The sequence below is a fragment of the Chinchilla lanigera genome, unplaced genomic scaffold (assembly GCF_000276665.1).
Source record: "Chinchilla lanigera isolate Chin_1 unplaced genomic scaffold, ChiLan1.0 scaffold00076, whole genome shotgun sequence".
In the NCBI taxonomy this organism is placed as follows: domain Eukaryota; kingdom Metazoa; phylum Chordata; class Mammalia; order Rodentia; family Chinchillidae; genus Chinchilla; species Chinchilla lanigera.
The window spans coordinates 11,004,524-11,028,246 of NW_004955477.1; the positions used below are offsets into that span (position 1 = coordinate 11,004,524).

Below are 23,723 nucleotides of genomic sequence, written 5' to 3' on the forward strand. Positions count from 1 at the left end.
GTAGTCACTTTGCTTTCTGGCTGTTGCTAGGCAACAGTACTTCTGTGACGTGCCTGGTGGACAGGGACCATGGCAGAGGAACAGACAGGATGGTCACCAGGGTCTGTGGCTAGGCTTAGGCACGGCCCCTTCCTCACACCTGGCCCCAAATCCCTGCCCAGATGGCTTGTCTGACCCACTACTCCTTGTGATCCTGGAGTACAGGCCTGGTCCAGACAGGGAAACCAGCTCCCACTGTCTATCGTCCCCATCTTCTTCCTTCATCCACATGGCTGAAAGAAGAGCTGGAGGGAGGAAGAGGGCCTAGGGCAGTGATGCTGAACCTCTTAGAGACCAGGTGCCCAAACTGCAATCTCAAATCCGCTTTTTACCAGTCTCAACACCGCAATTAAATAAATCTGAATTCAGAGCTTTTAGTTAGGAAGAAAACAACTATATCCAATGCTTGGATGCTGGGGTAACTTGGCTTTCATGCCAACAGAGAGAGTTGTGTGTGCCCGCTGTGGCCTGTGTGCCACAGATTTGCCACCAATGGCCTAAGGGGAGGACCTCCAGTCTGGACAGTGACTCAATCCAAGCACTGCAAGGGTAACTCATCACTAATCCTCTAGGCACCAACCCCCTTCAGGCCACTACTATATCTTGCTGCCCCTCTGCCCAGTACTGGGTACTACATGACTGTGTGTCCTTTACCTCCCAAGACAACCCCGGCTTTAAGCAGGAAGCAGGCAGGTGCTATCTGGTTTCATCCCCAGGTACAAAGCGGCTAGCTGCTGCTTCTGCCCTCAGAGTAGTCTTCACCAGGCCTATGGAGTGGGTGCTCCATTTACTGAACACAGGCCCAGCCCACACCCAGGTCTCTCTAGGCCTGTACCAAGGTTGCTGACACCATCCTCACTGGTACTGGATGCACCCTCCTCCACCCTACACCTGCATTTTTTTTCCTTCCAAAGTGTTAGGCCAGCTCTCACTCCTGTCCTGCTTGAGGCAGAGGGAGTGGCCCTGATCAGGCGCCACCTTGTATCTGAATCCTGAGCAGTTGTGCGAAAGTCCGCATTCTCCTTGAGCTGCCAGGCAGCCACTGCACCCACCTCTGGTTTCCCTGCCATGCACTCTGCCCGGCCGCAGGCCTCATTTCCCACAAGGATTTCCCACCTGAGCATTCATTCATCAGGTGGGTTGTGGCTACTCTCTGAGGAGCCAGTAGCTTTCCTAAGCCCAGTTCCAAACAAACCTGGGAGGGAGAACAGTCTTTTAGATTGAAGATTGATAGTAACTGTGTTTTTCCATCATTTAGAAAATCAGGGTAATCCCCGTCTCAGTTGGCAGCGTCCCTCAAAACTCACTGGCTCCCACAGACCCTGGCTGAGGCCCAGGTCTGGGTGTGGCTGTAGGTAGGCCAGTGGCACGGTCAATTCTTCTGCCCTCAGAGTAGTCTTCACCAGGCCTCGAACTGGGAGCCAAGGGCAATTGTCCCTTTCTTGAGGATGATGTTTCCATAGAGTGCTGTCTCCCTGCAGAGGGAGCAGAGCAGAGCTGAGCAGAGGGCCAAGGTGTTCTCTTGGGGACACAGCAGACCCCATCTGCTTCCATCCCACCTGCCAGAAAAAGATCTAGAGAACAGCTGCCTTGGGCAATGCAAACAGGGACGCTGCCTGCCCAAATTCCTCCTGCTCATTGAGTCTCAACTAGACAGAAGCTCAGCAGGGAGTGGGAAATGGGCCTTCTCAGAGGCTTGAAATGGGGGCAGGCCTGAGCCAGCAGACCCACTGGCACTCACCCAGTTGCAACAACAGCAAAAGCCTTCTTGGCTCGTTCATAAAACTCAAATCTTTCTATCTTTGCCAGCGCGCTCTAGAAAACAAAATGGCATGGTTGAAAGAACTCTGCCCAGAAAGCCTCATGGGTAGGCCCTGAGGCCCCAAGGCCCTGAGCAGGAGGCGAGGGACTAGGCTCTCTGAGCTCTACTCCTCTGGTTCTCCTAGTGCAGGGGTCTCAAGGGCCCTCAGCCTGTAACGCCAAGGATTGGGCAGTGCGGACATGGGGTGTCTCTCAAATGCCATCTGGGGCCTGTGCTGGACCAGATGCTATGCTTGGTATCTCCTGGCCTGGGGCTGCTCAGCCAGCTTGGCAAATACTGCATTTCCTGCAAACTGGCCCAAGGGATCCTGTGGCCAGGATGGGAGTTCCTGGTCTGTTCCCTTCAGGTAGGTCCTGCCCAAGACCTGAGAATGAGTGAACAGTGAATGAGTTCCCCAGGAGAATTAGCATGTCTCCTACCAAACAGGGGTGAGTGCTGTGTGACTCCCACAGCCAGGATAGGGTGGTGAAGAGGAAGACCTGGGACTCAGGCGCACACCCATGGGAGGTCAGAAGGGGTGGCGAGGCAGCCCTTATCCATTTGGTTCCATGGGGACAGACCCCCAGGCAGACAGGTCAAGATCCTAGAAGGGAAGTGGGGAGTTTAGGGGTTCAGGAGAAGCAGCCATATGGCTTAGGTGTACCTCTTCTGTCTCTGCTAATGGGGCAGCTGGTGGTACTGAGTGCTCACACAGCTAGCGGTGAAGGTCATCTGAGAACAGCTGGGACATCCCTCACATTTCACTCTTCCTGAGCCTCCAGAAGATAGGGTCCTTGGCCCCTCCCATAGTCAGGGCTTCAGGCTCACCCTGCAGCCAACCTGGAGCAGGAGGATCTCATAATCTTTCCACACTGGGGTCTGCAGGCCCCTCTCCTTGTCATCAGGCACCAGCTCCATGACAGCAGCCTGAAACAGAAGAGTGAGTTCTGCAGCCCTGAGCACCTCCAGCACCCCCTCCCCTGCCTAGTGACCGTTCAAGGGTCCTCCAGTGGGGTCAGGGCCCCTTTGGGGGCATATGGCCTCCCCACTCTAAGGCAGATGGCCTGGTGAAGTCTGGCAAAAGGGAAACTGAGACAGAGAGGCAGAGCAGCCTTCTGGCCCTCACCGGGCTCTCCACATAGGTGTCCAGGGGCAGCAGCTTCAACACAGCTTCCAGGAGTTTCGGGATGCCCAGGCCTGGAGGGATACAGCGGGGCTCAGACTCCTGCCTTCCCCTCTGGCATGCCCTCTGTTCCAAAACTTTCACTCTTTGGCATCAGTGGCAATGATTTGGGGCCCAGAATCATCTGCCCAACCCACCCCTGACCAACACCCCCCACTGTCCTCCCTCCTTACCATCTGCACGGATCTCCACAGGCCCACACCGACAGATAGAGGAGGAGGGGAAGTTAGCATCTGCAAGAACTGAAGAGGCAGTCAGAAGGCCCTGGTGTTGCCCTGGTGGCCACCACCAGTCCCCACCCAGGGATCAACCAGTCTACCCTCCCTCCATGGTCAGTGGTTCCAGGCCGTGGGTCACCTCCGTGGCTTTCTAGAGGGTCGGCTCAGTGGGAAAAGCAGATGGGGAGGGTGACACCCCTGCCCAAAAGGAGGGGGCAGTAACAGCGCCCCAGCTTCCAACTGCCCAGCCCCTACCCCAGCCGCTGACCCTACGGGGCCCTCGAAGGAGGTATGGGGAAAGGGTAGGACCTAGGCTAGAAAAGGAATCCCGCTCGGTTAGCCCAGGACACCCTGCGGAGGGGTTAGATCTGCCCCGGTACATTTGCATCCAGGCCAAGGGCAGCTGCCACCTCGTGACCGCCTGGGCGGATCCAAGAACTTCGCCTCGGGAAGAGCCCACAGTCCCCAGCTCCCTACGGAAGCAGGGTTGGGGCTTCCTGTTCAAAAGGGTGGGGCGGCTGCAGCAGTGCCCTAACCGCTTTCTGAGAACAACGCCCGGTGTCTTCTAGCTTGCACCCCTAGCGCTCACCTATTTCGTCTCCGTGCCCCATGCGCGCCAACGCATACAGCAGCTCCGGAGACAGCAGTGCCGGGACGCCCTTCAGCACCACCATGTCTGCGGCCTGGGCGGGGCCTCTGGAAACGGGGCCTGGGGAGGCAGGGGCGGGACAAACGGAAGGGCGGGACCATTGCTCAAATCAAATTATGGAGGAAGATGGTCAGTGCATGAAAAAAATTAGATGAATAGATTTTTCTCAGTTTTAAGGTTTCCTTTCTTAGATACCGAGAACTTTGGTGCCTTTCCTTGTTTATTTCAGACTGAGGTCGATTGTCTCACTCAGCACGAACCTCCACGTGTTCAGCTTTAGCAATGAGCATATTCACATCTGCGCTCCCAAGAAAGCCTAGCCTTCCCTGCTCCCTGGCTGGGGAAAAGCCATTCCACCGTGTTGAGCCCAAATCAAATTCTCTTTGTACTTGCTTCTGTAAATAAGTGTGTGCCAAACAGCCCAAAATCCAGAGGCTTCTCTGCCAAGGTCATCTGCCTTCTGTGTGAAGGGGGACTGCATAAGCACTCAGTATTGGCGTTCTCACAGGTGAGTTAACAGAACCCATCACTTCCTCCTCCCTCCTGCCACCAGCAGGGCCCCAGGGGACAGGTGGGCATGGTCAACTGCAGGCTGACACCTGCAAGGCAAGTGGTCCCCACAGTGCTTGTGAGCACTTACACTTCTTGCTGTGTAAATGAGGATGAGCTGCTGTTTGAGGGGTGCAGAGCCATAACCTGCAAAGGTCAGCTCAGTTGTTAGTCATCCTTGGCCCATCTTGGTCCTTTTCTTGTCCATCTCAGGTCCTCCAGGACAAGGACTCACACACTCCTTGTCCATGCCGGCCCAAGGCCATGACCACAATCTGGATTAACTGCTTGCCCCAGGCTGTAGAGCCAGGTGGAAGAGACACCTGTAAACGGCACTCTGGTGTGGTCTGTGCTGGGGTGAGTGGGCTTCACTACAGGAGGGCCCTGAGGCTCAGATCCTGGAACAAGACAAGCATCGTTTTATTTGGCTGAGTGACCAGTGTAGTCGCCATGTGGTGACTACACTGTGGTCCATTTTCTGGGCTGTGTATTGGCTGTGTGATGGAGCCTGAGTGCTCAGTTATAGTGTGAGCACCTCTTACCCTGGATTCCCAGGCAGACCCCAACCTCTTCCCTCATGCAGAGCCGTGCTCTAGTTTGGAGCTGACATAGCCAAATCCCCTGACAGGGTATAGGTTGGGGGGCTTGCAGCAGCCCCAGCCCACAAAATCTGCACAGCATTGGTATCCACCTGTTGAAATTCAGACCTCTCAGCCTCACCTTAGTGAGTCTAAGGCCATCCTCAGGCTTGGGAGCCTCTCACCTGAGGCAGGGAGCATCTCCCCTTTACTTGTGAGACCCCCTTGCCCCAGGACATAGGCTTCAAATTTGTGTCAACTTCCTCAGCAGTACTTGCTGAAGAATGGAGTTTCAAATGGAGACTTGGTGTTCTGGGAATAAAGTGGAGATAGTTTTTTATAACTGGAGTCACAGGGGAACAGTCTCCCAGAGCCCTGCTAAGTGCCTTACGCTGCATAGCAATCAAAGGACATGGGTGGTGCTCCTGGAATCTGAAGCCACCAAGTACCCAAGGAGGGAACAAAGTACCCAAAGTATCCCTTAGGGTGGCTCTGGTACACTTCTGTATTCTGTCTCTAAACCTCACACAGTAAATGGCATTGAGCATGACAATTACTGTGTTTGTTTCCGATGTGGCACTTCCTACTTAGAGTTTTTCTGTTTTTCAGGTACCACTAGATACAGTGAGGAATAAGGATTCTACACCTCTGTTAGATTCTGGTTTAGCTCTAAGATTGTGCCTTTTGCCAGTAGAGGATTGGACCCAGACCTTTCCACTGAGCTACATTGCCAGCACCCCTTCACCTTTAAAAAATAAAAAATTGAGACACAGTCAGGCTAAGTTGCATAGGTTGGGCTCAAGCTTGTGATCCTCCTGCCTCAGACTCCTAGTGTGCTAGGATTAGAGGCATATGTCACACCTGAGAATATGTATTTTAAATAAATACTCCAGCTTTCAGATGCAAGCAGCCCCCACACTGACCTTAGAGACCTCTCTTGTCTCACCTTGGAGAAGGGCCCTGCCACCCTGCTACTGGAGTGAGTGAGCAGTCAGGTACTCAGGTGAGCCTGTAGACAGTTTTTCTGGAGGCTACAGACATATTAAACTGAAATGCTAGGGCTAGTGCATAAGGGTCACTGCTGGGCTATCCATGGTGGTTCTGGAAAACCAGATTCTGTGAACATCCATCACCTCTCCAGGCATGGTGGTGCACACTTGCAGTTCCGGCTACTCAAGAGCCAGAGGCAGGAGGGTCATTTGATTCTACGAGTTTGAGACCAGCCTGGGCAAAACAATAAGACCTTGTGTCAAATAAGTAAGTGCTCATCACCATAGGAATAAGGAGATATGACACATCCACAGCATGTCAGAGCTATTAAAAGGAATGCAGTAGGAGGATTATTCAGCAGTCAAAAGAAGTGAAATTCTGACACATATGTTATGACATGGATGAACCCAGAAGATATTGTGTGTCACAGCTTGTTCTGTGGCTATACTATGGACTGGGTAGCTTATAAACATTTATTCCTCTGGCTTTTTTAGTCTGCAAGACCAAATCAAGGCGGATTCATGGTCTGGTGAGGACCCACTTCTTAGTTCACACATGACACCTTACTGAAGCTGTATGTGGAGAAAGGGGATGAAAGACCTCTCTGGGGCCCAAGGGCATGAACCCTGTTCTTGAGGTCCCAACTCGTAACACCATCACCTGGGGGTTAGGATTTCAACACAGAGATGGAGGGGCACAAGCATTTACTTCGTCGTATTGTGCTAAGTGAAATATCCCAGACACAAAAAGGAAAGTAAATGATGTTGTGACTCCACTCATACGAGGTATCCAGAACAGTCACATCAGTAGAAATGCAGAACGGTGGGTTCCAGGGACTGGGAGTCAGTGTCTGATAGGGACAATTTCAGCTTAGAAAGATGCGGGGCGGTGATGGCGGTACACACTGAATGTGCTCAATGCACTGAACTATGTGATTAGACATTAGATAGTGAAGATGGTAGAGTCTATGTGATGTTGTGTAGTCACAACTGAGAAACTACTAAAATAAGAAGCATGAGGTGTGGCAGCACAGGCCTGTAATCCCAGCTTGGGAGGCTGAGTCGGGAGGATCACTGTTGGGAGGAGCTGAAGCTGGAAATTGGCCATATGTGTGAGGGCAGGACAGAACCAGAGTGCTTTCAGCAGTCAAGCTACCTCAGTCTTGAGAAAAACATCCCGCCTGGACAATTTCAGTCAGTCACTAGGCAGCATTGCCTTTCCTGATACTAACTTTGCAAAAGTATAAATAAACACCCCTACTGTTGATGTTAGGTCCTCTTGCCCATCAGGTAAGAGGTCTTGCCCATCAGGTAAGAGGTCCACTTCACCTGACCCAGCTCTTATCTCTGTTCCTCCATGGGGTACAATGAGAGACAACAAGGTCCCCTACAGATCACCTCAAGTTTGAGGACAGCCTGGGCTACATAGTAAGTTCAAAGTCACCCTGGACTACACAGCCAACAAACCAGAAGAAAAAAAATAAAGCACTCACATGACAGAAGGAGAAAAAAATGAGGGTGGAGAACTGTGCATGAGTGTGCATAGCACCCATGTATAAAACACAGCATCACACCTAAGCATGTATGAGTATTTGGACGCACGCCCAACTATTCACAGTGTTAATTATCCTGGGGACGTGACATGGGTAAAGCTTACTTTATGGACCTCAGCTTTATTTGAATGTTATCACAATGAAGAAAAACTTTTAAAAAACTGACCAATATATAGGATATTTATGCCTTGAAAGTAAAGTATAGCTGGGAGTGCAGGCACACCCTATAATCCCAGCACTTGGGAGGCTAAGACAGGAGGGTGGTTGCAAGTTCAAAACTAGCTTGGGCTACAAAGTGAGCTCAAGGCTAGCCTGAACTACATAGCGAGACCCGGTCTCAAAAAAGACAAAACCAAACAAACAAAAAGTAAAGTATAACTAACTTGAAGTAGTTCCTTTAATCAACATTATTCTGTTCAAAGTCAATAGACAGGAACATCTTTCCTTGAGCAGCCACAAACTCCATGACCAGGCACCCACTTTCCATCTGGACTCGATCTGTGCACAAAAGGGCCACCGGCAAACTAGCATCTCAGTTCCTGAAGTGAAGTAAAAAATCAAACACCCTGAAGGTTCCTCAGCAGAACTTTTGATTTAAAAGAATACATTCAGGTCAGAATGTAACATGATTGACTCTCCTGATGGCCAAGTGAAGGCCGGTTGTTCAGCACAGCTCAAGCTCTGGCCACAGCCCCATGGCCATCAGCAAGAAACCACATCTCACCTACACTACCCTTTAAAAGGAGACGATTTATTTGCTTCTAAACTGACAAGCTACTTGTTCCTCTCACTAGAGGTGTAAGGCCCAGGTAGCTGGTTCTCAGTGGTCTTTGAAGTTGGCCTTCCTTTTCTCCACAAACGCAGCCATCCCTTCTCTCCGGTCATCCTGGCAGGAAAAGGGAGAAAAGTAAAGGTGACATTTACATCTTCCCACTGAGCTCCCCACTTGCCTGCGTCTTTGCTCTTCTCATTCTCTCAGGCTGTTCTCCTTGCTCACATGGAATACGGCAGGTGATTCCATAGTAGAGCCATGTACAGCCTTGGAGGACAGGATTCCTGACCAACAGGAATCTTGGACCTGGGAGTGGAAGTTTCATACCCTCTTCACAGATGAGAGCCACTCAGAAACCACTACATGAATGTCAGAGAACTCCCATGTAAAGAGAGCCTCAAGGGCACACTTCTGGGCAAACCTCTTCAACAGGATCTAGCGTGGGCCAAGTCAGGCATCACCCTCAAAGAATGACAAAGGACCAGAACTCTTCCAGAGTCTGCCCTCTTCCTTTGTGTCCACATATATATATGTGTGTACCCAAGTGCACAAATCTCTACTTCTTAAAAAGTCAAAAGCATTTTAATCTTTCTTTTATAAAACGCCTACACATGATTCTTTCCCAATGAAAGAAGTGACTAATAATAGCACTTAGGAAACCATTTCCTTTAACATGTTCCTCCCACGTTGAGCCACTAGTGGCACATGTGTGACTGTTCCATCAAGCAGCTTGTACACTAGCGGCAGAAGTGGTACAGTCATGCATGGGACAGTCACACATGTACCACCAGTGGTTCAAGCCACCCAGCAGCAAGACACATCGTGAATGTGTTATTGGCAGAAATCCTAAAACATATTGCTATAAAGTGTTAGTTTACTATTATAATACTTTTGAGCCACATTCTAAATAAGTGGAATAATTTAGGGAAAATATGGGTGAAATAAATGACAGTTTCTCTCTCTCTCTTTTCTCTCTTTTTTGAGATAGGATCTCACTGTTGTCCAGGCTGGTCTTGAATTCCTGGACTCAAGATGTCCTCCTGTCTCAGCCTCCCAAGTCCTGGGACTACAGATACATGTCACTGTACTTGGTTCTGAATTGCATTTTAAATGAAAGTTTTTTTAAAAAAATTATTACATCTTTACAGTACATGATTACATTCATCATGGGGAGTAGGTAAATGCACATAATACATCTTAATTCTTTACATCCTTCCCCCTCCCCCTCTTCTCTCTGTAGCTCTTGGTCCTTTTCCCATTTACAAAAGTTTTATATTCCTGTTTCTATTATGTATCCGTTATTTTGTTATTTATCTACTTATTCATACTTTGGGTTTCTCATATAAGAGAAACCATATGATATTCAAGATTGTGTGTCTGATTCCTTTCACTTAACATTAGGGTCTCAAGTGCATCCATTTAGGAGCTGCTGCTTAAGGGTGCAACTCACAGGACCTTCTTCAATAAGAAGCTAATTCTGTAAAGTTTTTATTCTATTAATTTCCACATGTACTTTTTTGCTAAAACCAACGCCCACTGATACAACAAGTCTGATCTGGCTAGAGGGAAAGCTAAAAGTTTGGACCAAAAAGAAATGGCTTTTAATGATAAAATGTAAAGAAAATTCCCAGTAACTCCTCGACTAGAACATGGTTGAATCTCAGCAGAATATTGTTTACTCACAGTGGCAAAGGTTGAATAGAAGAGTTTCTTCTCCAATTTATTTCCTTCTGTTAATGTCATTTCAAAGGCTGAAAAAAAACCCCACAGTCATGGACTAAGATGCTGACTTGGGGAACAAGACTGGCTCCTGAGCAGTGATGGGACACTCTTTGCCCACCCACACAATCTCACTCAGATGTGCTGGGAGGCCAGCCCTACTTAGGCCTTCACACTGACCCAGTCAGCCTCTTTTTTCAGGTGTATGCCCAGCTGAGGTAGCCACTTGAGCAAACTGCTCTCCCAGGGCTCCTGAGTTCCCAACTGTGGCCCAGGTCCCGGAGAAAGGACTGAGGAAATGGATGAAAGACGAACATCAAAATTTGTCCAATTATAAGGATCTGAGGTGGCCAATGAAATCAAAGGCACAGACAACTAAATACGGATGAAAAGCAGAGAAAGAATGACCAGGCACCAGGAAATATCTTTCTTTTCAGTGCAGGACACATGCATGTGCTGTCCTGCTATGTGGAGGGAGGTGCCTCTCAGGGTGGATATGAGCATCAGAGTGCAATCTACTGTGACCTTGCTAAAACCCTTGGCAGCTACCCTGTGGTGTTAACACACAGCCGGCTCCTTTAACACTGGTGCTTCTGACCAGCACCAACAGTAACCCCAGAGGGCCAGCACCCTCCTTGGAGGGACTAACAGGCTCCAAGAAGCTGTGTGACTTCCTAGGTTGCATCCTTCGGCCCCAGCACTGAACAGAAAGACAATCTCATTTCAAATGCTGAGGTAAACTGCTACATTAATATTCAAGTGTTCTGAAGAGGTAGGTCAGACCAATTTCACTTTCAGTTTTCTAATAGAAAGTTATAATGATGCAGAGTGCATTGAGTGCACTGAACACATAGAGCATGCTCCCACACTCACACAGATGCTCTCAGCCAGCCTGTGTGGCCTTAGTCCCCAGGCTGTAGAGCATTTGCATACCCATAGCTTGGGTTGAGGAGAGGAATCCTTCAACTGAGGTTCCAGGAGCAACTGACAAGCCTGACACCTCAGACTTCCTTCTTGGCCTCTTCTGGCCTTGCCTGGTTCTATGTCACTATTACCTTCTAGGCAGTGTCCCTGTAGCTCACTTCTTGGCCCCTGGTACAAAGTGAAACTCAGAACATCTCAACCAAATTGTGAACAGCTAGAAACCAGAACTCTACCAGTAAATCACAATCCTGAGAATCCTACCATTTCTGCCTTGGCCAGGCTAAGGTACAGTCACTTGGTGCCTTCAATTCTGTCTGCAATCCTGGGAATCCTCCTCACTTTCTTTTCCTGGCAGACTCCTACCTGCATTCACAGATTCTTTGGCCATGGCTGTTATAATTTTGGAATTGCTGGCAATTTTTTCTGCACACTGAATGGCTTCTTCAACCAATTTCTCAACAGGAAAAACCTTGCTTACGAGACCTAAAATGTAAAAAAGGTGGTGAAAAACATGGAGAAACAGAGCACCAGTTGCATTTATCATGGAGACTTAGTGAACCCCAGGAGCTGAGAGCTCTGAGTGCTGAACAAGACGCCCTTGTGGGTGAAGGTGGGTATGTGACCCTGGGCCCTCAGCAACCAGTCACTATGCTCTCAGCCACCCAGGCCAGGTTACCCATGACATCAAATAGCATAGGCAGGACGATAAAGACCATGGTCACCAACAGGGCAGGGAAAGGGTTAGGTTGCAAGGGCTCTGGAGATGCCCATTGCCTATGCTGGACTATGGGAGATGGCATATTGCACTAGAACTCTTTCACCTGAGCAATGTTGTCACTCTCTTGTATGTGAAATTTTTCAAAATTTAACACCAAAGGCAGACAGCTTGCTGGATCCCTAAGACCCAAAAAGCTCTGGTGCTGATTACCCCCAAAATACCTGATGCAGCTTGAGTCTCCAACCAGCGACCAAGGGCAGATTGGCCCTACCTGCTTGCTTGGCTTCCTGGGCTGAGATGCGGTCGCCAGTAAGGACCATCTCCATTGCCAGTGACTTTCCAACTGCTCGGGTGAGTCTCTGGGTGCCCCCTGAACCTGTAAGGAGGGGGCTGCTTGTCAGCTGGTTCTGTGGCAAGTGAGGCCAAGAAGAAACCAGAGGGCTGGGGATGTGGCTCAGTGGTAGAACAGCTTGCCTAGCATGTACCAAGCCCTGGGTGGTTCAATTCCCAGAAGAGAGAAAGATAGTCAGGGAGAGAAACAGACAGACAGATAGAGACAGACAGACAGACAGACAGATGAAGACAGAAACAGGAACAGAGACAGAGAGAGGGAAGAAGGGAGAGAGAAAGAGAGGAAGAGAAAAAGAGAGGGAGAGAGAGAGGCAGGGAGGGAAGGAAGGACAGACAGAAAAGAAAGGAAGGAAGAAGAGAAGACACCACAGGGTCTGGGTGTGGCTCAGTGACAGAGTACCTTATTAGCATGCCCAAAGCCCTGGGTTCCATACAAGCAACACACACACACACACACACACACACACACACACACACACACACAAAAGAAAAGAAAAGAAAAGAAAAGAAAAAGGGAAGAAAGCACAGCTATGCTGCTGGCAAACTCATAAAGGCTGAAGAGGAGGCCTAGGATAAGGGTCTAGGGATAGGCAGGCAGAACTGATGTGACCACCAGGCAGGACAAGCAGAAGAAACTAGAAACCTCAGGGGCAGGCCCCTTTTCAGGCTCCTCCTCTCAGCATAGAACTACACAGTGGCTATAGGCCTTCCTCAGGCTCTTTTGTGACCATTCCAGAAACTTCCATGTCTCCCTAATGTCACATGCTGGATCCCCCACATTAGCCTCCCTCACTCTGGGAGGGTGGGGAAGGAGGACTGTAAGTTAGCAACTTAATGAGATGCTGTCTCAAAATATAAAAGGAAGTGGTGCTGGGGCTGTGCGAAGGCCTGGGTTCAATACCTAGTAATGTAAAACAAATAAGCAGACAAACAAATAAAAACCTAGACAGTAGCAGAGGACCTCCAAGCATGGCCTCCTCTCCCTGGAGTGTCCAGTCCATCCTTCCAGGTTTACTAGGTAGACCCAGCAAGTTGATGGCATTGTTCTTTCCCTAATACCCCAGGCTTCCTTCCCAGGAGGTCCTAACACCCAGTGAAGTAGGAGTAGATGGGGCTAAAGTGATGTGAGGCAGAGGTCTCGCAGCCAGTCCAAGGTCACCATTCCTTCTCCTAAACTGCTGATCTACAGGGATTCACCACAAGTACAAGTCAATAGCAGGAAAGAACCGCTGTAGTTGTAAACTAATGTTATCACTGTGTGACATCAGACGTAGGATCCAGCTGTAATCACAGGAGTCTGACATGGCCTGAGGCCCCAGGTTCCTGCTCTGAGCTCTATCATGTCCACTATCCCATGTGCCCATTTACAGAGGGAACACTGGCCAGACACAAGGAGATACTTCTAGACTTCTGGTCAAATACAAAATATTGGTCCTAAGGCATGGGCTGGTCTTAAGAATTACTTGTAGAGTGTGCACTAGAGGTGCCACATGCTCACCTGGGATGGTCCCCAGCAGGATTTCTGGCTGTCCAAACTGGGCTTTCTCACCAGCATAGATGATGTCACACATCATGGCAAGTTCACAGCCCCCACCAAGCTGTAAAACAATGTTGAGCGGCAAACAAATTTTACTAGAGAAGCCTAGTCAAAAAAATTGCCATCTGCTTAGTGAACTATTGTAGTAAAATGAATCAGAGTTAGGATATGGCAAAAATTAATCTAGCAGCACAAACTTAGTTAAGTATTGGCATAAATTACTTACATATGTTTGGTACTGTTCACCAGGGACAACAGACTTTTCTGTAAGGGGCCAGACAATAAACAATTTGGCTCTGCAGGAATATCAGCTCTGCTACATGGCTCAACAACAGCCACAGGGGATGTGGACACGAATGGGTGTGGCTGACCTCTGGCTCACAGGCAAGGGGCTTCATTAAATAATCACCACGTAGCCCAGACATGGTGGTGCATGCCTATGACCCTGGCACTTTGGGAGTCTGAGTGTAGCCTGGGCAACTTAGCGAGGCACTGTCTCAAAAAACAAAAGGGGCTGGGGATGTAGCTCAGAGCCAAGACCCTAGGTTCAAAAAACAACACAAAACCAAAAAAAACAAAAAAGACCATGTGGGGCTGGGAAGATAGCTCAGTGGCACAGCGCCTGCCTGGCAAGCACAAGGTCCTGAGTTTGATTCCCAGTACCTAAAAAAAAAAGACCACGTGGAACAACTGTGTAAATTCTCCACAGGCCAAACCAGTCCTGGCATTTCCAAATAGCCCAATTACGCAAGGACCCTAAACTACCCAGCAGAGGATGTGCTATGTTTGCACAGTAGTCACAGGGGATTAAATCGATATAGAAATATACATTAACCCATTTGGGGAGAACTAGCAGCTGAAGCACCAAACAAAGCAGATGCCCAAAGACTTTCTACTTACTTGGCAAAAAAGGGGCCACTGGCCTGGGAACCAAACTTGCTATCTTTCCAAGATAAAGATCTCTCTCTGTACACTTTATTCCTGTAAGTTCAATTCCCTTGAACATTTCCTGTGTCCCACCCCTGCAGATGTAGACCCCTGATGTTGACACCTACAGCATAACCATTGACAGCAGCAATGACTGGCTTCTTGACTTGGGTCAGCTGGTCCCAGTGACTCAGGAACTTGAGGGAGTAACAGTCCTGCATTGTCTGGTTCTGCATTTCCTTGATATCAGCTCCAGCTAGGAATGGAAATAAGATTCCTGTTACCAGACAGATCCCAGAAGCCCAAATCCACAGGTAGCTAACTTTGGGACCATGGGATCATAGGCAAGTCCTGCCACAACGCCAGTATCACACTGCAATACCTGTTACGACAAGATAGAGGGCCCAGGGGCAGATAACAGATGCCAGAGAAGGCCCAGCTTATTTATGTCAGCCACGCAGCCTGACCAGTAAGGACTGGACTCCCTCTGAACACGTTCGTTCTGCTGACACAGTAATGTGGATGTTCAACACTTTACATTTCATTAAATCCTAAGTCCCATGTCATCGTGGAGGGGCCCGTCTGTTTTGCTGCATCCCACAGGTGATGTATTCCCTCCCATACCTGCCACCACTGCTGCCCAGCATACCTGCAAATACCTTATCCCCGCCGGTAAGCACGATAGCACCCACAGCCGGGTCTGCTTCAAAGGCCTCCAGTGCCTGGTTGAGTTCTGTGATCAGGCCACTGCAGAGTGCATTGAGTGCCTTTGGGCGGTTCAACTGGATCAGCCCTACATTGCTGTTCTTTCCCTTTTTTTCTGTGATGATGTACTGAAAGTTAGCACCTGAAGGAAGAGGGCAAAAGGGGGTCTCCATCAGGAAGGTGTCAAAAGCATACACACAGACCCTGTGAGGTCCAGGGAGGGGCCTTTCCCAGTCCTCATGGCTTCTGCCTACAACTCCCTTCACAACCACTCTCTGCTTTCACATCTGCATGAATGCTTCCTTACGTTAGAGAAACCCCCAGCCCGGAACACAGCTACTCTCCGTCCCATTTGCCTTGGTCAGCTATTCTCAGAAGCCAGCACTAAGGACAGAGAAAGGCCTTCCTGCAAGAAATGCCTTTGAAGAGTAGGACAGAGTTCTTGGCTATGCTGTGTGGACAGCATGGTGGGAGAGAGACAAACAGAAAGGACCACTTTGTTCTAGGTGACCACTATGACCCAGTGGGGCCATCAGCTCAGACCTGGGGGTGAGCAGTCTCCAGTGAAAGGTGAACATAACAAAGTGAATGTGTGATACGACCGGGGATGTAGCTCAGCAGTACAAGCACCTGCCTGGCAAGTGTAAGGTCCTGAGTTTGATGCCCAATACCAAAAACAACAAAAAACAAAAAAACCCAACAAAGTGTGTGTTGGGTGATTAGTTCCCTTTGCAGTACAGGCATTGCAGTGTCTGCTCCGTGCACTTACAGGTGAGTAACTGAAATATCCCATGTGAAGTGTTGAACAGCAGCATGCCTGTCACCTACAGAAGCCAGGAAATGACTGCCAATTCCAAGTGGGGTGCAAAAGTGGACAGTCAAGACAGAGGGTGAATCCAACACTAACAGGTACTTAAGATATATAGGGTGCAAGAGGACCCCAGGCTTGGGATATGGCCAAGAATTCCTTGAAATGCTCCAGTGGATGATACCACAGGGAGCCCAGTGGAAGGTGAGCCAAGAGAAGAGAGGACAACCCCACTGGCAGTGGAAGCGAGGCGGGCATTAAGCACGGGAATTTCTGACTGGATGGTCTGAAGGTCAGGCTTAGGGAGAAGCAGTGGACAGAAGGTAAAACTGGATAGGAGGCACTACAGGTAACTGGTGTCTGAATTTCCAGTTCCCAGGCTGACTTGCAATGCAGGAACTGCATGCTTTCTTAAAGCTACCTAGACACTGGTGGAATTTCACAACCAACATCCAAGTGCCCCGCAGGTCCGAGGTCCTGGCACTGTCAGGTACCAGATTTGAGAAGCAGCCAGCGATCGACCAGGGTGCTGTCTTGGGCAGAGGCTTCGGCAAGCGCCAGGACAGGAGGGGGCTGGGGTAAGGTATTAAGGGTGGGGTGGGCTAAGGCTGGAAGCAGCAGGGGTGTATGGGATTGAGGTTAGAGGGTCCGCGGTCAGGGGGTGAGGGTCTCTAGGATCAAGTGGGGGGGTGCAGGACCGGGATCTGGGGTCAGGCGCTGGGGTGAGGATCAGACAGGGCAGGTGGGGTGGTGATGGACCTCTGCACGGGCCCACACTCACCCGACGCGAACGGCCGCAGGGCGGGGAAATGGGACAGAGACCGTAGCGGGCCTCGGACGCTGGGCAGCAGGGCGCGTAGGGCTGCCATGGCCCCAGAGAAGACTAGCTTTACTCTTAGAGCCGCGCCGCACAGGTCGGTATCGCGAGACCCGTCCGGAAGCGGATGGGGCGTGGCGGGGGCGTGGCGTGGCCTGACTGGCGGGCTCACAGTCCGGAGAGGGACGGCTTTAGGCGCTTGGGTGCGGTGGGCTAGTTGCCCGTTCAGACTGCACAGCCGAGTACATCGAGCACGCGGGGCGGGTGTGGGCGCTGGAGTCGGACAGAACAGCGGATCTGGCCTTTTGGAGCGAGGCTGTGAGAGGTTCTCTCATTCCCCAAGCAGCAGGCTTCTTTATGGTCTTCCGCCCTCAGTAGCCCGCTGTCCTGTGGCGTTGCCTAGCGGCTCCGCGGTTGCACCAGGTAAAGGCGAGTCGCGGCTGAGTCAAAGGATTCATACGGCTCTGCCGTGCACATATACAGCATGCATGGAGCGCGCGACTGATTCTTTACATGGAGCTACACAGCGTCAGATTAGGAACAGTGTTTCTGTAAGGATTTAGGTAACATTTAACTAAATATAAAAATTAATGTAGCCGGGCGTGGTGGCACACGCCTGTAATCCCAGCACACAGGAGGATGGTTGCGAGTTCGAGGCCAGCCTGGGCTACAGAGTGAGCTCAAGGCCAGCCTGAACTGCATAGCGAGACCCTGTCTCAAAAAGACCAAAAAAAAAAAAAAAAAAAAAAAGCCGATTTATTTACACTATTTTGAGTTATGACTTTTAAATACACAGGTATTGTCATCCTCCATCTGTATCCTTGACCGGATCTTGCAAATGTTAGAGTGAAAAGAAAAAAAAAACCTGTAACTGAAAACAAAACTCATAATTCCGAGAAAAGAATTCGATTAAAACCATAATTGAACACTCAGCAAACTATTTGAAGACTGAAGTAAATTGAACAATTTTCATATAAACAGAAACAGATCACCATCAAACTCCCACTAAAAGAACCTCTATTTTAGTATATGTTAAACTTGTGACAGACCCAAAATGAAATGGCTCAATATTAAAGAGTTTTTTTCTAACAACCCCACACGATACTGAGGTCTGATAGCTACTGTCCTGTATAAGGAAATTACAAGTGACAAAAAGGAGATAGATATAAACTAAATTTCACCGGGCTGGGGATTTAGCTCAGTGGCAAAGTGCCTGCCTGGCAAGCGCAAGGTCTTGAGTTCGGTTCCCGGTACCGGAGAAAAACAAAAAAAATTAAAAAATAAACTAAATTTCACCAAAATTAAAAACTTTTATTGTGTTTCAAAGGACACCATCAAGATTGTGAAAGATACAGAGAGAAAATGTTTGCATGTGTCATATCTGGTAAAGGTCTTGTGTCTAGAATATGTAAGAACTTTGACAAGTTAGTAATAAAAAACCTAACTAAAAAAAGGCAATGGATTAAACAGAGATATAAAGGTCTGAGAAGCATATGAAAAGATGCTCAGCGACAATAGTTGCAAATCAAAACCATTTCACACCTATGAGCCGGCTATAATAGACGGTAGTACTAAGAGTGTGGACATTTAGGTTTTTTCCATGTTTTGGCTCTTATAAGTACTACTACTGTGAGCTTACAATTATCAGTGTCTATGTGATGGTATGTTTTCATTTTCTTGGGTATATATGTACCTGCAAGTAGGTTTGTTGTTTAACCTTTTGAGGAAATGCCATACTGTTTCCAAAGTGGCTGCATGTGTGGCTGAGTATGTAGCTCAGTAGTAGCAGAGAGCTTGCTTGACATGTGCAAGGCCCTAGGTTTGATACCTAGTATTGCCCGCCCCCCCCCAAAAGCCATGGGATTGGAGTGTATGTGGCTACATCATTTCATGCTCCTGTCAGCAGTGTATGAGAGCACCAACTTTATACTAGGTGCACCTGGAGGGTTCCATGCTGGGCTGGCCATGTGAGCTGCAATATAAGGTGTGTGTGTCCACGAGTGGTTTGGGGTGGGCATTATGGCAGAGCTCAGAATGGTTGGTTTCTGTTTGCAACTGTGGAAAGGGAATGATATTTACTGATAGAGAAACAACTGGCTGTGGCTCATGTGGCTCTGATAGCCACCAAAAGCACTACTAAGACAGCTCTTCTGGTCATCAAGATTCCCTACCTGAGCGTGGGATGGGTCTGAGATTGGACAGCTAGGTCCAGGAGTATACTGCCCAGGCTTATACATTGGCAAATGTGGGACATACCTGCAGCAGCCCAGTACTTTGTCAGCCCCTGTGGGCAGAACTACAGGAGGTCCTGGGACTGGTAATACATGTTTTGTCAGAGGCACAAGATTCCCCACCCTTGGAGGCTACCTGAAGGCTCACAGAAGATCATCTGACAGCTCTGTGTGTGGTCAACAGGGAGTGCTGTGCCTTACCAAAGTGTTCAGAGAAGCCCATGGCCTCTAGTCTGGACTGCAATGCAGTGAACATAAATGCCCACTTGATTTAGAGGATCTGCAGTGTTGTCTGCCTGCCTGAATACACACTCAACTTCCTGGGAGTTCTGTCCTGGAAAGAGGGGAATGGGATGTGAGAGAGACATTTCTCTACCTGCCCTTTGTTGCTTTTGTTTGTTTTTGAAACAAGGTCTCCTTATGTAGTTCAGGCTGGCCTTGAACTCATTATATAGCTCCGTCTGGCCTCGAACTCATAGTGATCCTCCTGCCTCAGTCTCCCAAGTGCTGAGACTACACAGATGCTACACCGTGTCCAGCTTTTCTTGTTGATCTTAAACTTTGAACCTCACCTGCATCACAGTGATGTGTACGTGCAGACATGACTTAGAAAAGTCGCCAATTTACCTGCTTCAGTGTACCATTTTTGGCTTTATAATGATACATTCAATGTAAACAGTATTTTGAATTTTGATCTTTTCCCAAGCTAGGGATATATTACTCTTTTTTGCAAAACCATAGCTCTCAGTCAGCCAGGATCAGGAGAGTAAACAACTTACACTCTGTAGCATACGGTGGTATTAAGCTGTGATGTTCCTATGTTACAGCATTAAGTACATTTTTGGTTTATGATTATTTTCAATTTATGATAGGATTCTCAAGAGGTACCCCCACCTAAACTGAGGAGTGTCTGTACATACTGTATATACATGCATACAAGTACATGCATGTGTAGCCCAGTCTGGTGGCACATGCCTGTAATCTCAGCTATTCAACAGGTGGAGGCAAGAGGATTCCAAGTTTGATGGTCAGCCTAAGCAAGTTAGTGGGAACTTGTCTCAAAATCAGTCAGTTAAATAAATAGGGGTGGGGGATGTAGCTCAGCACTCCCTAGTTTCAATTTCTAGTGTTGAGGGAAGAAAACCCACAAAACAAACAAACAGACAAAGTGTGTATATATGTTACCAGAATTTTGGGGCAAAAGCACCCGCTCTGGGCATCCCAACAGATCAAGTTCATCTACTTGTCCCAAAATGCCAATCAGGGAGACAAGTGGTGGTGAAGCATGGGAATGAAGCTTTAATCAGTGTGGCTGTTTGAGAAGGGCTGATAAAGAGGCTCAAGATCTGTCTTTGAAGGGTGGGAAAAAAATCTTGGGGTTTTATAGAAAAGGGAAGCAAAGACCAGGTTGGGAGTCAACATAGCTGAGAGGGGTTGCATAACTGGCAGTACAGGTAATCCTGGTCAAGTAGTGGACTGGTTCATCATTATCTCCGGATTCGTTCTTCTTCAAGGTTCTGGGAGCACCACCATCACTTGAGTGAGCAAGTCAGCACATATGATGAGATGACAGTTACTGCTTGTTGGAGGTGAGGTGGGCAGTCTCAGTTTAGTCATGGGATAATTGCTTTCACTTGGGGGGTGACCTCATCATGGGGTGGTCTCTGAGGCTTTGCTTTTCCCAGAATATGAGGGGGCTGTAGGTTTAGGACAATGATGAGACTTCTAGACATCACTGTAAGGGATCAGAACTGGATTTTGTAAAAGCTGGTGTCTTGGTTACTTTTCTGTCAATGCTGAGGTAAAATACCCAGTGCCCAAAATTAAGGAAGGAAAGGTTTATTTAGCTCACAGTTTGTGGAGGTTTCAGTCCATAATCAGCTGGTTCCAAGGCAGGGTGGCATGTCAGAGAGGAAACAGTTCATGGCGGAGGAAGACAGCAAAAGCAACAAGAGCAAAAAGGGAGGACAAAGAGAGCAAGCTTCTTTCCCTTCCTTTTTTTTTTTTTTTTTTTTTTTTTTTTTTTTTTTGGTTTTTCTCTGGTACCGGGAACCGAACTCACGACCTTGCCAGGCAGGCGCTTTGCCGCTGAGCTAAATCCCCAGCCCCTCCCTTCCTTATATTGTATGCAGGCTACCTGCGCCAGGGCGGGTGTAGCACTCACAGCTGTAATCCTAGTATTGGACCAAGAATTAATTACAAACTCTAGAAGCCTGCCCTCATGACTGGGTGATGCTTTGGGGGGACATTAGACAGAAACCATACAGTTGGCAATTGGATGTCTCTGCAAAGCCTGAACATTAATTCCTCTCAGTTGGGTTTGGTGGCGCACACCTATAATCCTAGCCTTTGGGAAGCTGAGGCAGCAGGATCACTGTGAGTTTGAGGCCAGCCTGGGTTGCATAGTGAGTTCAAAGCCAGGTGGAATTACATAGCAAAACCCTGCCTCAAAAAATTTTTCTTCTCTCATCTTGGTGTTCTCAGTCTTGAAGTGGGATGAGATAGGCTAGGTGAATTTCTGGCTAGTAATTCTTATATTAAGTTATTAGAAGACACTCATTAAATGAACATGCCCATGTGTCTGACCCAAAGTTTTAAGATAATAAATATACAGATATAAGGTGAAGGCAAAGTTACTAAGCTTTTATTACCATTGAGCATCTGTGGGCCCATCCCCTAGGTCCCTGTTACATGAATGAATGAATGAATGAATGCACAGCATCCTTGCCTGGAGACTGTCTCAGACTCCCTTGAACAGTTAAATTCTCCCAAGCCCCACCTACTCCTATACCAGGGCATCCCCCAGACCCATCCTGGTGATATAGGAAAAATGTAACTCTCAACTTATTTGGTGTCAAATGTGCTGAGTTTGTGGTCTCACAACATTGAGGAATGAAGTCACAAATAAAGGAAGAAGTTTGGAGAGCTTTCTCAGAAATAAGAGGAAGAATAGCTCCTGGACTTTTTTTGGGGGGAGGGGTGTTTCAAATAGGGTGGCTACTAAGGCCCTTTGTCAGGGGTAATTTATATAGCAAAGCCACAAAGTGGGTATAACATGGATCAAACTATAATCAGCCTATAGGCCTTAAGTATAGTTACCAGCTAATACTGTTCTAATAGGGAAACAAACCACATAGCAAGGGTATATTGAAAGAACAAAAGTATTTTGGGGAAGGTGTTGTAGTTAGGGTTTGCAAGGGAAGCAATACAATACAGGACGCCTAATTTATAAGATTATTTCATAACAGTCACCCAAAGAGTCATATACAAAAAGTGCAGGAAATCTGTCCACACACTAAAGACCAAAAGAATCCAGCTGAGAGCCTGGATCCCATGGCAATGTCCTGCATGAGTCCAGCTAAAGACCTAGAGCCCATCACGATGCCCACACAAGTCCAACTGGAGGCCAAGGGCCCATGACAATGTCCGACGCAAGTGTGTTTCATGGGTTTGTGCTGTGAAGGCCCAAATTCAGTGGTGGAAGCTAGAAAGTCTGTGCCAGCGGGATGAAGGACCTGTGCTAGCAGGCTGAGAGATCTGCACTGGAGCCAGGAAGTGATAAAGTAAACACCAGAGCTCCCTGGAAAGGTACCATAGCCATCCTCAGCGATCAGATCCCGAGCTCCTCCCACAATGAGAAGAGCTGAGTCTATATCAGGAAGGCCAGTGTGACGAGCTTGTCCAGAACACTGAGCAGTACACCACCTTCCCCTCTGGAGCCAGGAAGCAATTTTCAAAGTAAGGACCAGAGCTCCCCCAAAGTGAACTGCAGCCATCCTCAGCAACAGCAAGGTCCTGAGTTCCTCTGGGGAGAACAGCCAAGTTCATCAGGAAAGCCAGCACGACAAGCGCCTCAAGGAGAACCCGCAGTTCCAGGAGAACCAACAGTTCCCTAACAGCACAATTCTTCTCCAGTTCTCCTTTTCGTTTTGCTGGCAACAATCCTCAAGAGGGCCTCCCATACCCAGCAGCACGCTGGTTCAGTTCAGCTGGGTGTTACAAGTTGACCACCAGTTGTCAGTCCACCACAGGAGGGATGGGTCGAGATGCTCTGGTCACTTGGGCATCTAGTGCCTATCTGGATTTATTGGACCAGGTGGTGCTAACTGTAATCTCAAGTTGTTTATCCCTCAGGGAGGCATGCAAGCCTGGCCATTGTGTCTCCATCTTGCACCTCCAGTTATGATTTTGATGTCTTTATTTCTTGTGCTGACTTCTTTGAGGGCCTAGTCTTTCTCTGATGATATATCAATTTTTATCTAATTTAGATACCTATTAATACTGGGACTCCGAAGCTGCCTCCAGTGTGCCGGAGAGGGCCAGAATGATGGCAGTCACTGCTTATCTGAGCCAGGAAGGTGTCTAGCTGGCTAGATTCCGTCTTCCTAGGGTCATTCGCCCCATCAGTCTGCAGCCGGGACCGGGACACACAGGGAACCCCTCCGTGCCCCACTCAACCTACTGGGCACCTGCAAACCTGCCATGTGCGCGGCCAGAGCCAGCCAGACGCAGAAGGGCGGTCCGCAGTACCTCGCCCCCCGGGTCCGCAGTACTCCACTGACAAGAGATAGGCGGGGAGGCGGGCAGCGCGGGCACGAGGCAGCCCGCCTTACTACGCCAACCTGCCTCTCCCCGCAGTCTCCCGGGCTCTTCTC

The 23,723-nt window shown here is 48.7% G+C and overlaps 2 protein-coding genes across 7 annotated transcripts; both read right to left on the reverse strand.

Moving 5' to 3' along the window:
* Positions 1 to 347: 347 nt before the first annotated feature.
* Fuom (fucose mutarotase) lies at positions 348 to 3,956 on the reverse strand. Of its 5 annotated transcripts, none has more exons than XM_013503056.1 (6): positions 3,831 to 3,956; positions 3,197 to 3,199; positions 2,967 to 3,037; positions 2,669 to 2,767; positions 1,781 to 1,854; positions 348 to 1,514 (listed from the first exon to the last, which is right to left on the reverse strand). In XM_013503056.1, the coding sequence occupies exons 1-6, from the start codon at positions 3,913 to 3,915 to the stop codon at positions 1,439 to 1,441; spliced, it is 408 nt and encodes a 135-aa protein (XP_013358510.1). In that variant the 5' UTR covers positions 3,916 to 3,956; the 3' UTR covers positions 348 to 1,438. The 5 variants fall into 5 exon arrangements, with proteins under 5 accessions (XP_013358510.1, XP_013358509.1, XP_005402121.1 ...); XM_013503055.1 differs by having other exon boundaries at positions 2,681 to 2,767; positions 3,197 to 3,265; XM_005402064.2 differs by having other exon boundaries at positions 3,197 to 3,265; positions 3,831 to 3,955.
* A 3,971-nt stretch (positions 3,957 to 7,927) lies between these two features.
* On the reverse strand, positions 7,928 to 16,964 carry Echs1 (enoyl CoA hydratase, short chain, 1, mitochondrial). Of its 2 annotated transcripts, none has more exons than XM_005402068.2 (8): positions 16,802 to 16,964; positions 15,157 to 15,327; positions 14,636 to 14,763; positions 13,542 to 13,641; positions 11,964 to 12,068; positions 11,338 to 11,457; positions 10,015 to 10,082; positions 7,928 to 8,445 (listed from the first exon to the last, which is right to left on the reverse strand). In XM_005402068.2, the coding sequence occupies exons 1-8, from the start codon at positions 16,887 to 16,889 to the stop codon at positions 8,380 to 8,382; spliced, it is 846 nt and encodes a 281-aa protein (XP_005402125.1). In that variant the 5' UTR covers positions 16,890 to 16,964; the 3' UTR covers positions 7,928 to 8,379. The 2 variants fall into 2 exon arrangements, with proteins under 2 accessions (XP_005402125.1, XP_005402124.1); XM_005402067.2 differs by having other exon boundaries at positions 15,157 to 15,354; positions 16,802 to 16,963.
* Positions 16,965 to 23,723: the final 6,759 nt, after the last annotated feature.